The sequence below is a fragment of the Ahaetulla prasina genome, chromosome 3 (assembly GCF_028640845.1).
Source record: "Ahaetulla prasina isolate Xishuangbanna chromosome 3, ASM2864084v1, whole genome shotgun sequence".
Lineage (NCBI taxonomy): Eukaryota > Metazoa > Chordata > Lepidosauria > Squamata > Colubridae > Ahaetulla > Ahaetulla prasina.
The window spans coordinates 162,221,329-162,234,317 of NC_080541.1; the positions used below are offsets into that span (position 1 = coordinate 162,221,329).

General features: G+C 38.3%; 1 protein-coding gene across 2 annotated transcripts in view; it reads right to left on the reverse strand.

The window, feature by feature from the left end:
• DNAJC6 (DnaJ heat shock protein family (Hsp40) member C6) overlaps positions 1-12,989 on the reverse strand; it is a 72,804-nt gene that overhangs the window by 23,198 nt on the left and 36,617 nt on the right. For both annotated transcript variants that reach the window (XR_009154549.1, XM_058178014.1), the window contains 5 exons: positions 12,105-12,255; positions 8,427-8,476; positions 8,159-8,307; positions 5,092-5,214; positions 1,280-1,413 (listed from right to left, as the gene is read on the reverse strand). Coding sequence is in view for 1 of the 2 variants with exons in the window: in XM_058178014.1 (XP_058033997.1) it covers positions 1,280-1,413; positions 5,092-5,214; positions 8,159-8,307; positions 8,427-8,476; positions 12,105-12,255 (607 nt within the window). In the remaining variant the exon portion in view is untranslated. The remainder of the gene's footprint in view (positions 1-1,279; positions 1,414-5,091; positions 5,215-8,158; positions 8,308-8,426; positions 8,477-12,104; positions 12,256-12,989) is intronic.

Sequence of the window (12,989 nt, forward strand, 5' to 3'; positions counted from 1 at the left end):
TTTATTTTCAGCTACCCATCAACCAGCTGGGTGGCAAATTGAATGTAGCCCATGTTCAGCCTTGCCGTAGAATTTAATCGATTTTCCCAGTGCTATTGTCCCCACTCCATCCCGTATGTGTTGTAGTATAACTTCTATCATGAGTTCCACTTGGGAAGATAGAGGAAATCTGATCTAGATGTTTCTGTTTTCTACTTTTGAAAAGGCTTCCTGTCTAAAACCAAATATTTATATTCTTTGGGAATAACTGAAGATTCTTGTCCCACATAATTAGAAGACTCTTACTTTAACAGGACTCTCTCGATATATGTTTGAGAATGCAGCTGTAGAAACCCAGGTGTAAAAACCTTCAATAACATTGACTGTTTCACACTATCATTGAAAACCTTTTTTAAAACACTTGCCAAGCTTCAGCCACTCAGCCAAATTTGATAAAACTATTCCCATTGACTTGAGTGCAGTTAGGAAGCTGTTAGAAAGCCAGTTTGGTATAGTGGTTAAGGCACCAGGCTAGAAACCAGGAGACCATGAGTTCTAGTCTTGCATTAGGCACCACGCCAAATGGATGACTTGGCATTAGTCACTCTCTATCTCAGCCCTGGGAAAAAGCAGTGACAAAAAATCTTGACATGAAAACTGCAGGGATTTGCCCAAGCAGTCGTTAGGAGTCAACATTCAAAGGAACAAAAATAAAGGTAGCTGTTAATGTTAAAGAGCAATAGCAATAGCACTTAGACTTATATACAAGTTTATAGTGCTTCACAGGCCTTTCTAAGCAGTTAACAAAGTCAGCATATTGCCCCCAACAATCTGGGTCCTCATTTTATCCACCTCGGAAGGGTGGAAGGCTGAGTCAACCTTGAGCCTGGTGAGATTCGAACTGCTGAATTGCAGCCAGCAGTCAGCAGAAGTAGCTTCCAGTATTGTAGTCTAACCACTTGCACCACTACAAAGAGGGATGAGATTGACTAAAATCTGGATCCAGGAACTAAAAGTCATGGTGGCGCAGTGGTTAGAATGCGGCATTGCTGACTAATTCTGCCGACTGCCAGCAGTTTGATTCTCATCTGCTTAAGGTTGACTCAGCCTTCCATCCTTCTGAGGTTGGTAAAATGAGGACCCAGATTATTGGGGACAATATGCTGACTCTATAAACAGCTTAGAGGGGGCTGTAAAGCACAGTGAAGCTGTATATAAGTCTAATGCTATTGCTAAGTAAAGTAGTATCCCCTGATATAATATACATGATTTGTCAGTCATAAAACACGTTTTACTATACCTTCTGTGGGATGGCCAGAGTACTACCCCAGGTCTCTTTGAATTTAGCAATTGAACAGCAGAAGCTGGATTAGAGAAGAGATGACAGAAACAGAACATTGCACTGACCAAGACTGCTGACGCCACACGGCCATCCTGTCAGACAAAATGCAAGACCCTCAATCAGGAAAATTTCACCTTTCAAATGAGCCGTGGTTTGTTTTGTTTTTTTGTTAAACACATATAAAACCTTATAAACAAGATCTGCTCAATGATGCTTTGAAACTAAAACAGAAATTCCGCAGAAGCTCTTTTGAGATGCTTCCCTCTGAAAAAAATGTTCATAAGATTACACTGATTAAACAGAAACAAATATTTGACTTAGGTCAGGGGTCTGCAAACTTGGCTCTTTTAAGACTTGTGGACTTCAACTCCCAGAGTTCCTCAACCAGCTTTGCTGGCTGGGGAACTCTGGGAGTTGAAGTCCACAAGTCTTAAAAGAGTCAAGTTTGCAGACCCCTGACTTAGGTCAATTCTAACGCATCAAAGGATGTTTTTTAAAAAAGTGTAAAAAGAAAAAAAATACACAAGTGCTTCCTATGCAAAGGAAAGACCGTTTAACACTGACAGTGAAACTTCCTTCTGGTGTGATGTGATGGAAACATCCAACAATGGGTTAAAAACTAGAATGGGATTGTGTGAGAAACAATTATTTTTATGCTTATGTGGCTCAGCTGGAGATAGACTGCAACAAAGCAAGTCCATCCAATAGAAGATGAAGAACAAATAGGATAGAATATTTCTCTCATTTCTTCTGATGTAATCCAGAAGTGCACAAGAAGAAAACAGCATCCTACCTATGGTTCCCAGCTATGCCAGAAGTGAGTCATCATTGATTAAAGTGTACTTAGAGCGTGTCTGTCACAACAAACCAGAAGCATTCAAATTACAGACAGTAAGTGTCCAGTACTCCGATAATCAGTTTGTTAGAGAAAAGCTTCCAGCTGTGGGATGCAGTCAAAGTAATCCAATATTGCTGTTAAGAAGATAATTCTGTAGCATTCCTTTCCACGAATCTTTGATCTTCAGAGCAATCTGATATATAAGACAACTTTATGGCCTTCAAATGTTAAAGATTACAACGTTCTTGAATTCCATGCTTCATGGTCAATTGTGAGAGATTATAATGTTGGTAGTTAAAAACTACATTTGGAGGTCATCAGAATGGATATAACTGCTGTAGAATTTAGTAAGTATATAATGTGCATGGAAGCCATAAGCAGAAAAGGTTGAATATATGGCTTCTCCCCAATAAAGAAAGCAGCAACTCGAAGAGATTTAAAGAGGAGTTGTCCCTTACATACTGAGGCAATGCATGTCTTCAGCTGCATTGCTGATATAGAGTTAGGACAGTAGGACAAAATAAAATAACCAAAGTGATGTGTGAAGAATCTTTATTTATAAGATAAATAAAGATCTGAGTGCTCCTATTGATAGTATAGGAGAACAGCAAATGTCTCTTTTGAAATTTTGTTCAGGAAAGATATTAAAAATCAAAGGATTATATAGGGGTGCTGTCATTTGACGAATGCTTTCCTTCATTAATCTTTTTTTAAAAATCATTTTAGCTTTTGTGTTCAGATATGGTATATCATATTATTTTAAACAACCATCTGCCAGCACAACCACTGGTACTTCCTTCCACTCTTTCAATATGTTCTCTCTGCTTTAAAAACCTTCTTTCTCATCCTCATTACAGCAAAAACTATCTAAATTAGAAAAATCAAGAACTGGGCACAATGCTAACCTGATTGTGCTGCTCAAGTCACTATTTTTCTTGTATTACCTAAATTGGAACTGCTGCTGGTCCTTTTAAGAAGACACTTGTTACCTGGAGTTTAAAAGCCTGGCTTTCTCTATTACACATAGTTATATAAAAGTGCTATATTGTCTATTACACTGAGTTATTGTATATTGCGCAATAAGTGTGTTCATTTTCTCTGAATTTGCTAAAATCCTCAAAAAAAGGATAAAGTATTTCTTAATGCTACGCTATTACACTATCTCTTCTTTACTATGGCAAGAAGCTTTACAGTGGACTTAGTTTTTATTTTAATTTTTCTGCTTTTCAAACTCCAGACAAAGTTTTGTGTGGGATCCATTAAATCAATTCTTTAAATACTCTACTTTACCTGTCTTATTGAAATGAATGCCTTAAATGTGTTGAGTACTCTACAGACTGCTTAAAATCCTTACCTTAACAAATAGCAAACTGTTAATTGTAACTATTGAACATTTCAATGGTAATCTGATTGCTTTCTATGCAATCATTAAGGAATAAACTGAAATAATAAATTTTATTGTTTGGATTTTTATTTATTTTTTTGCTTCCTAAAGACATAAACCTGTTTAATAACTTAAAGGCTCCCAGTAGTATTAACACTGTGGGAAACTGTTACAGAATTGCTAGGCATTTCCTGACATCAAATGTTTATGTAAGACATAAAAGGAACAATAATATCTAAAGTACTGCTCACATTCTGTGCATACATTCTATGTTGCCCATGCAGGGTGTAATGCCATTTTCAGGCCTAAAATAAAAGTTATGGAAACATGTTCTAATATAGTGGCACTCCACATGGATCATGATATTTTTGACTCAGTGCAAATGCCAGTCTAATTTTTGAAGAACTTCTATAACACACTGAATTTCCCGTATGCAACTGAGTAGGTGGTAAATACTTTAAGCAGCCTTTACTTTAGTTTGGTGTGTTCAAAAATATAACAAGCATTAAAATATTGACAGGCTGCATTTTTTCTATATATACAAATGAAACGACAGCTTTGGAAATCCATTCCTAACGTTCTTAGAGAAGAATCAAAAGAGGGATTACGATGGACAGTTGTTCCTCCAGCAATATCTGTAACGTTTCCAGGAACAGCCACATAAAACTCCCCAAAGAAAAATTGTCCATCAGTAACAGACTCCAACACGAATCATATTATGGATATTGCATTAGGGTGGTGCCTTTGATACTATGCATTTAAGGTATATTTTCCTCTGCAACATTTGCGATAAGATGCATTGCTGATGCTGACATAGCACTTTCTCCTTTCCTGAAATTAATAAGGAACATTCCAGAAGAAAGCAGTGATGAAAAACCAGTATCATGAGTTTCATGATGTAATTGGCAAGATGCTGGAAATGATATCAAGTTTTCCAATGACCATCCTGAAAGCACTATTGAAATCTAAATTCTCTAAGAACACAACCCTATAAACTAAAGTCAATTTGTAAAAAAAGAGTCATTTATTATTCACATAGTTATAAAAATCAGATGCTGTAAAACCATTATAGGGACTACATCTCCCCTTTTTAAAAAGGTTTCTTCCAAATGTCTTGTTTTATTTACTGCATATGAAAACTGATGACTTTTTATTAGAGGCAAATTTGGATCAAATACAAAAAACTGCAGGAATAAAATTACAGGAACAAGATATTCCATGTCTTCTACTTTTTCATCAGTAAAGCTATAAATATCTAGCTAAGAGAAAACCCAAAAGCATTACAGGCTCTTATCAAATTTGACAAAGAAATATCTCAAAATGTTGCATTGTCTGACCAGTTTAGCACTGCCCTTCTCATATTGTTGCCACAAGTCAATTTTCAGTTTTTTGACTTCTTCTTTGTATTGTTATTGAACATCAGTTGTTTTTCAACAACCAGCAATCTTTACTCATTAAAAAGACATTAGTCTATGTCACACTTTATATTTCAAAATATTTTTTTCTATATAGATCTACATACAAATGGTTACTTACTGCTTGACTTACCATACAGTGAATGACACAAACATTTTTTGGATTCTGCTGCAACCAGTTATGCATATTCTTACAAACAGCATAGAGATTGTGGAGACTTGGTGCTTGTCTAATTGGCCAACTACATTCAGATACCTAAAGAAGCACAGAATGAAAACAGGTCAGAACCTGTAGTAACAATCAGCTGGACTTGCACAGCATAAAAGAAAGCTAGAAAGAGGTCTGGTAGTTTTCAGTTGGGCATATTTTAAGACCCAAGTATGTTCTATAAATCAAATCATCACATAATATGATTTGTTCAGACATGATCAGGTTCATCTGCAGGGATGATTAAACTCCTGACCTTCAAAAAGCAGGCAGTATGGCTATGGCTTTACACACTTGTAAAACAGGATAAGGTGCTGGCTGTAACACCTTGGTTTTATCTACTACTTTGAAACAAATGATTGTCCCTGCTGTTAGATCTAACCACACCACGTTATGTGAACTCAGAAATTTAGCAAGCTGTGGAAAAGATCCTGATGTTGGGAAAGATTAAAGGAAAAAGGATAAGAGGAGAAAACAGAGGATGAAATGGTTAGATAGTGAAAATGAATTTGGGCAAACTCTGGGAGACTTCCGAATCTTAGCTTGCTGTCAGATTTAACAGTAACAGAGTTGGAAGGGATCTTGGAGGTCATCTAGTCCAACCCCCTGCTCACACGGGAGACCTGTTCTAGGGATTTGAACCCCCGAGCTGCTGACCTTTCTGATCGACAGTGGAAGACAGGGGAGCTTGGCATGCTATGGGGTCTGAAAAGTTGGACATGACATAGCAACTGAACAACAAGAACCAAGCCAGTGACATCCAGAGGAACAAGCAACGCATGGATTTTATACTATAATCCATGTAATGACAATATGAAGAAAACGGGTTATTAATTAAAAACCCATCATTTAGAAAGAGGTCTGTTAAAATGATAATACAAAAATTCTGCTTTAGTCTCAACTTTACCAGCTTTCCATCTGCTAATTAATCCTTCAAGGTGTTTGTTCAATTAGTTTATTTTTTTTAATTATGTGACTTGTTTTGCTTATACATTGTGGGAAGAAAGAAAACCTCCTTTTTTACGTGAAAATCCAGAGTATAGCAATTCTTTAGAATGATTGATTTTCTTCCATGAGTCGGAGGAAAATGGACACGCCCCCTCCCCCCCAACCCAAAAGAGTAGAAAAAGATTTCCTTCTGAACATTTATGTCTCTAGATGGCTATTGATTAAACAATATGGCCTCTCTACAGGAATACCTTACATAGGAAACAATCCAACCTGCAAGATTCTGTTACTATAGCCAATATAATACAGTAGTTTTAGAATTCCTTGGAGTTAACCTGAAGAACTGATTCATGTGGGCATGTTTTGCATGCATATCTTTGATTCCTGATTTTTACTGGAGCTGTCTGGAGTTGTTGCAGTTTTCTTGGCAATATATTTCAGAAATAGTTTGCCTTTGCCTGCTTCCTCTGGTTAGGAATGAGGGATTGGCCCAGGGTAGATTCTACTTACCTACTACCAGTTCACAACGGGAGCACGCACGCTTCTGCACATGCACAGAAGCCCCTTGATTACGTCGGGGCGGGTGGGCAGAGCCTCCCGCCGGTTTTACTACCAGTTCTATAGAACCGGACAGAACTGGGAGCAAACCACCATTGGATTGACCTATGATCTCTCAGGTGACTTTTGTGCTTTCCAGATTGGTGCCTTAGCTATTGGCTCAGAATTGAGATTATCCCCTAATATTTAACATTCTGGGAAATAAATTAGGCATATTTAAAAAAATAACTTTTACTTAAATTTGAAATTGGTGGTAGTAACATTCTTTTATTATTACTACCCTGATCTCTTTTTTTTTACTTTTTAACTTTTGCTTAAGTGTCTATAATAAATATTGATCCAAAAATGGGTGAAATTGATGGAATTTAGAGACTGCCCCAACCTGTCTTGATTCTGATCATTAATAAGACATTTCTTTCTTTTTGAAGGCAGATTGACATGGCACCAGCTACATATTACTTTAATATCGCAACTTTACCATGGTCTTTGTTCTGTCCCCCCCACCTCATGGAAGAAAACAAACGTGCCGAAGAACGTCTGCCAGCAATTTATTTACAAGTTGGCCTGGTTTCCTTTGGTGGAGGAAAGTTCTGGCAGCTATTCCCCGAGTGTCTGCCAAGGTCTTATCAAGAGTCAGCGTGTTTACAGTCCATTGCCAGAGCAACCAGGAGTCTAAAGAATGGTCAAGAGTTACTCACGAAAATCCAAGCCTTAAATCCAAAAACTGTCTGAAGCTCACATAATGCAGTTCAGCCTTAGTAGCTTTTGTCCGTCACAAGGGCCAGATGGCAACCCCACCCGCTTTTATCCCCTGTGGGGTGTGGCTCAGTGACTCAGCATTCTCTGGGCCTGCCACATCTCTTCCTCTGCTGCGCATGCCTCTCTTGCCGACGCTGCCTAGGGTCAATCCAGGATTGATCCTCCTCATCCTCTGTCTGTGGGGGCTCTGACACACCTTCTTCCTGGCCTTCCGCCAGCACTTGAGGCGTTGCCAGGAAGGAGGGACCTGGAGAGGGAGGCCTTGTCGGCTCCTCTCCCTCACTCTCCGAGTCATCCTCCTCCATGAGAACAGGCTCGGGGGCCGGAGTCACAACAGTCTTTGTCACATCACTGTATCTGTATCACTGTATCACTGTTTGGAACGAACTTTCCCCTGGACTTTGTCAACTGCCGGACCTTCGGACCTTTCACCGCGAGCTGAAGACCTATCTGTTTATTCGCGCAGGACTGGCATAGGATTTTAATAATTTTAATATTTTAATATTTGATATAATTTTATAAATTTTATGGGGTTTTATTATTTTAATGTTTTAATTCGGCCATATGTCTAATAAGTTTTTTAATTCATTGTTTTATTTGTATATTATTGTTGTTTTTATCTTGGCTGTAAACCGCCCTGAGTCCTTCGGGAGAAGGGCGGTATAAAAATTCAATAAGTAATAATAATAAAAATAATAATAATAATTAAAAAATCAGCAAAACTTACCCTATTATGAAACCGTGCAGTACGATAAGACTTTGGTGACAAATTGAAAACTGTGTAATGATCAGGATGCCTTGAATCAAGAAATGTCCGCACATCGTCAATATGATTCCTAAATCCCAGTTCGACTCCTTCACCCGGAAATGACATCACTATCAAGAAATGGGGGAGAGGAACAAACATATATTCTGAAGTGAAACTCAAATAAAATGGGCAATGAGAAGTTAGAGGTTACTGCATTGCTTTATTACTCAAATGATTGATCACTTACCAATAATTCTTGAGGTAATGTAAGAAATATCTAGTTCTCCCTTGGTATAGCTATAAAAGGAAACAGAAGAGAACAACAAAATAAATTCTGGTTAATGCATACATATACAACTGTCTGATAAAAATATCAAGAATGCACTTAGATTATCACCTCTTTTTTTACATTCACAGGGTATTTTAGGGCCCAATCACCTTTCCCACACTTATCACAAACATCACGATTAAACACAATAATATTTACCTACTAAATATTTTTATTGATGTACCTAATAAGAAATCTCCAGTTATAAAGAGAAAAAGGAAAACCAAATAAACTAGAATTCTATATTCATTAAGGTGTTTAGCCAGCCTGTTCCATTCCACTCTACTCCACTCCACTCCATTTGCTACACATTGAAAATCTATGCTAGAAGAACTCATTATTTCTGTTAAGTTCCACACTTTCCCAGTCAGATTTTAAGCCAAATCTTAGGAGAGCAGCATTGGTTGTGCTTGTTGATGACCTATGGCATCCCTCCTTGTGTTCCTTGATCTTTCAAGAGTTTTTGATATGATCTCCTCTGGTACTCTTGTGTTCCAGAAGTTGGGAGTGGTGGGATCACTTTGTTATAATGGTTCACATCCTTTCTTAGTGGTTTGTTCAGGTCAATATTAGAAGAGAGACAGGGCCCACATTTCTTCATTTGTGGTGTGCTTCAGGGTTCAGAGCTCCTATTTATGACTGATATGAAACTGCTAGGTAAGGTCACTCATCAGTTCACAGTTCAGTATAAGCAGTCTGTGAATGATCCCAAGGTACATCTCAACTCCAAGTTGTGCATGTGATGCTGTCAATGTTCTGGAACATTGTCTAGAAGCTGTTTGCATAGGAAAGGGGAAGAACAGACTTTAGCTCAATCCTGACAAGGTTGCGTTGAAGACTTTTGTTCTTGGATGAGGTTGCACTTTCCTGTTCAAGATTAGTACGTAACTTGAAGGTCCTCCCAGACCTGCAGCTACTGCTGAAAGAGCCAGCTATGGCCAGGTGGGCCTTTGCACAGGTTTATCTTGAGTACCATTTGTGCCCTTTTTTCACTTGAGAGGCCCATCACCTATGCCCTGTTAAGAGTATTGCAATGCCCCCTAATGAGGCTGTCCACGAAGATAGAATAGAATAGAATAGAATAGAATAGAATAGAATAGAATAGAATAGAATATTTTAATTTATAGACCGCCCTTCTCCCGAAGGATTCAGGGCGGTGTACAGCCAAGATGCTCTCCAAAAGCTACAGCTGATTCAAAATGCGGAAGCCAAGCAATAATGGGCACTTCTCATTATCTTCCATGGCTTCCAATGCAATTTGAGATGTTGGTCATTACCAATTCATACCATAAGGCCCGGTTATTTGAGACATCAGCTGTCTCCAGTTGTTTCTGCCCATCCGTGGCATTCAGGCAGAGCAGGTCCATTTTAGGTCACCTCAATTAAAAGCTGTCATCTTGTAGACTAAGAAAAGACGCCTTGTCTATCGCTCCTTCTATCTTATAGTACAGCACTCCCTAACAGAGACAGAAAGCTCCTGTTCTGTATGACTTTCAGAAATACCTTAAGACCTGGATCTCTTCCCAGGCATGTCATTAGAGTGTCTGTGGAATACCTGTTGATTTTTTTTTAAAGTTAAGATTTGCTTCTTTTAGTTGGGGCAGTCCTGTCACTTTAGTTCTGTTCTTTAACTTAATGTATCAGATAAGTAAGCCACCCAAAATCTTTTTGGAATAGGATGGTCTTAACAAATCAAATCAAATAAATGAATAAATAAAGAGAGGGAGTATACACACACACACACACACATATATGTTTTCGTAGGTTTTCACGGGTATATGTATGGAGGTTTTGGTATGTTTGGCTTTTTTCCTGTATTTAGGCAATATTTCGATGAGATCTCACTCATCATCTTCAGGCTGGAGTTTTTTGGCTTTGTTCTTATGTGAGCAATATTGCATTGCTCCTAGAAGCACGAAGCTATAAACACCAGCCTGAAGAAGACAAAAGAGACTTCGTCAAAACGTTACCAAGACACTTCCAATTTTACGCAGGAGAAAACCCAAATAACCAAAGACCTACATACAAACACCCATGAAAACCTCAGAATATATATATATATATATTTGTTTTCTGAGGTTTTCACGGGTATATGTGTGGAGGTTTTGGTATGTTTGGCTTTTTTCCTGTATTTAGGCAATATTTCGATGAGATCTCACTCATCATCTTCAGGCTTCAGCCCGTGCTTCTGGGAGCAATGTGATCGCAGCTGTTTCTTCCTTTTAACTGCTAGTGGGGGTTTGAACTGATTGGGTGGGAGCTTGGCTGTGCTCTGATTGGAGCATATATACATATATATATATTTGTTTTCTGAGGTTTTCACGGGTATATGTATGGAGGTTTTGGTATGTTGGGTTTTCCGTATTTAGGCAATATTTCGATGAGATCTCACTCATCATCTTCAGGCTTCAGCCCGTGCTTCTGGGAGCAATGTTGCACATTGCTCCCAGAAGCACGAAGCTGAAGCCTGAAGATGACGAATGAGACTTCGTCGAAACGTCGCCAAGACACTTCCAATTTTACGCGGGAGAAAACCCGAATAACCAAAGACATATATATATATATATATATATATATATATATATATATATATATATATATATATATATATATACACACACACACACACATACATACACACACACACACATATATATACCTACATACATATCTATACATACATACATATAGACACACACACACTATATTATGATGTGATGGCTATGTAATGGAGAAAATCTATGCATAGAGGTGCTAAGAATCATTACTGACTTGATGGCATATAATCAATCAATCAGTGAAGGTAACAGGTGGTTGTGAGAGGGAAGAGCTTGTATGATCCCAATCACCCACTAGAAACAGTGACAGTTGAAGATGGCAACATGGTTCATTATGCAGCACTAGTGATATTTTTGTCCTTGACTGTAAGGGCCTTTGTGTCCTGATCTAGAATTCATTTAAGTGTATATTCTTATGATAAGTGCCTTATTTTCAAAAGGGTGTCTACTTGGTTTCACGGAGGGGAACCCCTCATCAATAATGCACACTTAGAGCTGTCAGTTCTTGTTCAAGAACCTAATCGCATGGGCCTAACATTCCTTACTGTTATTAATTGTGCCATGTATTTCAGTGGATTTAGAATATGACAACTTAATTGTGACGGAGTGCAGAGATGGCCTTGACAAAGGTATGCAAGAGTCACTGAGACATGATGAGAAAATAAATACCAATTCAGTCCTGGGAAAGGAAAGAACTTGAGAAATAGAAGAACACTGCAATAGCTTCAAGTTTGAAGACCCAAAGTAAACCTACATTTTTCATGAGTTTAAACAGTCACCGAACAAGGCAGCCAGTTAAGTAAGTAAGTAAGACAGTTAAGTTGTCTGTAACCATGTTACCTAAATTTCAGATTCTATGCTTCACTTTAGCTAATTGAGTTTAATTATTAAAATGCTTTTCATTTCACTACGCTATTGCTCAATAATCAAATTTCCCTTTCCACAAGCCTATTAACATCCAAGCGTTTTCTATAACAAGGCATCTTAACAGGGACTGTGTTGCTTGCTGAGCACTTCAGATAGGTGTGTTTCAAAGTACCTTGCAACAGATTGCATCACTTTAGTAGAAGTATCTTTTAGAGTGTCTTTCAAGTTATCCTTTAAGTTGCTGAAGAGTCTCCCTGCACCACCTTTCATCATGTCCAATAGTCCTCCCCCATAGCTAGACTCCATGTCAGGAGATGAGGCACCTTGAAAGAAGGAAAAGGAGACCCAATAAGCCAAAGACATTGTAAAAATACCCACTGCAGCAAATTTTAGATCAGTTACACGGATGTACTTATTAGAAAGAGATGAGAAAACAGAGGCATTAGGAGCAACCAAGGTAACGCATAGTATGACAAAACAGAACGCAACAACATTATTGTCCTGTTAAAACAAGATGTATTGACATTAACTATTTCTTGTTTTTCTTTTCCCGTTAGAGCTGAAAAAGATGAAACTGATCTGAGACAGAATAAGCAACAACAGGAACCAGGCACAGCAGGAGTAGGTTTAGATAAGAGCATCTGTCAACAGATTGCATTAGTTTTACAGGACCTGAGAGAGTTCCCAGACAAATTGATACATCTGAATCATAGCATTCCACTCTAGAGATTTTTATCCACAGAACCTCACCTCTCGAGTGAAGTTGAACTTTCTTACTTTTTTTCAAACCATGATATTTTACAGTGGCTTTGAATCACAAGCAAGTAACTTTGCAAAATGTCCCCTATAATAAAAAGAAGTCCAATGGAGTGATCTGGGGGAGCTTTTGGGATCCTCCTTTGTCATGGTCAGATCAAGCCCCGATTGCCACGGATACCACTCTGCCATCCGTTGAAGGGGGGCCACACCCATTAAATTGATCCAATCGGCGCTGACTGGAGCGAAAGATCCTCATCCCCTACTGTGTGGGGTGCCATAGGGATTGGTGTTCTGACCT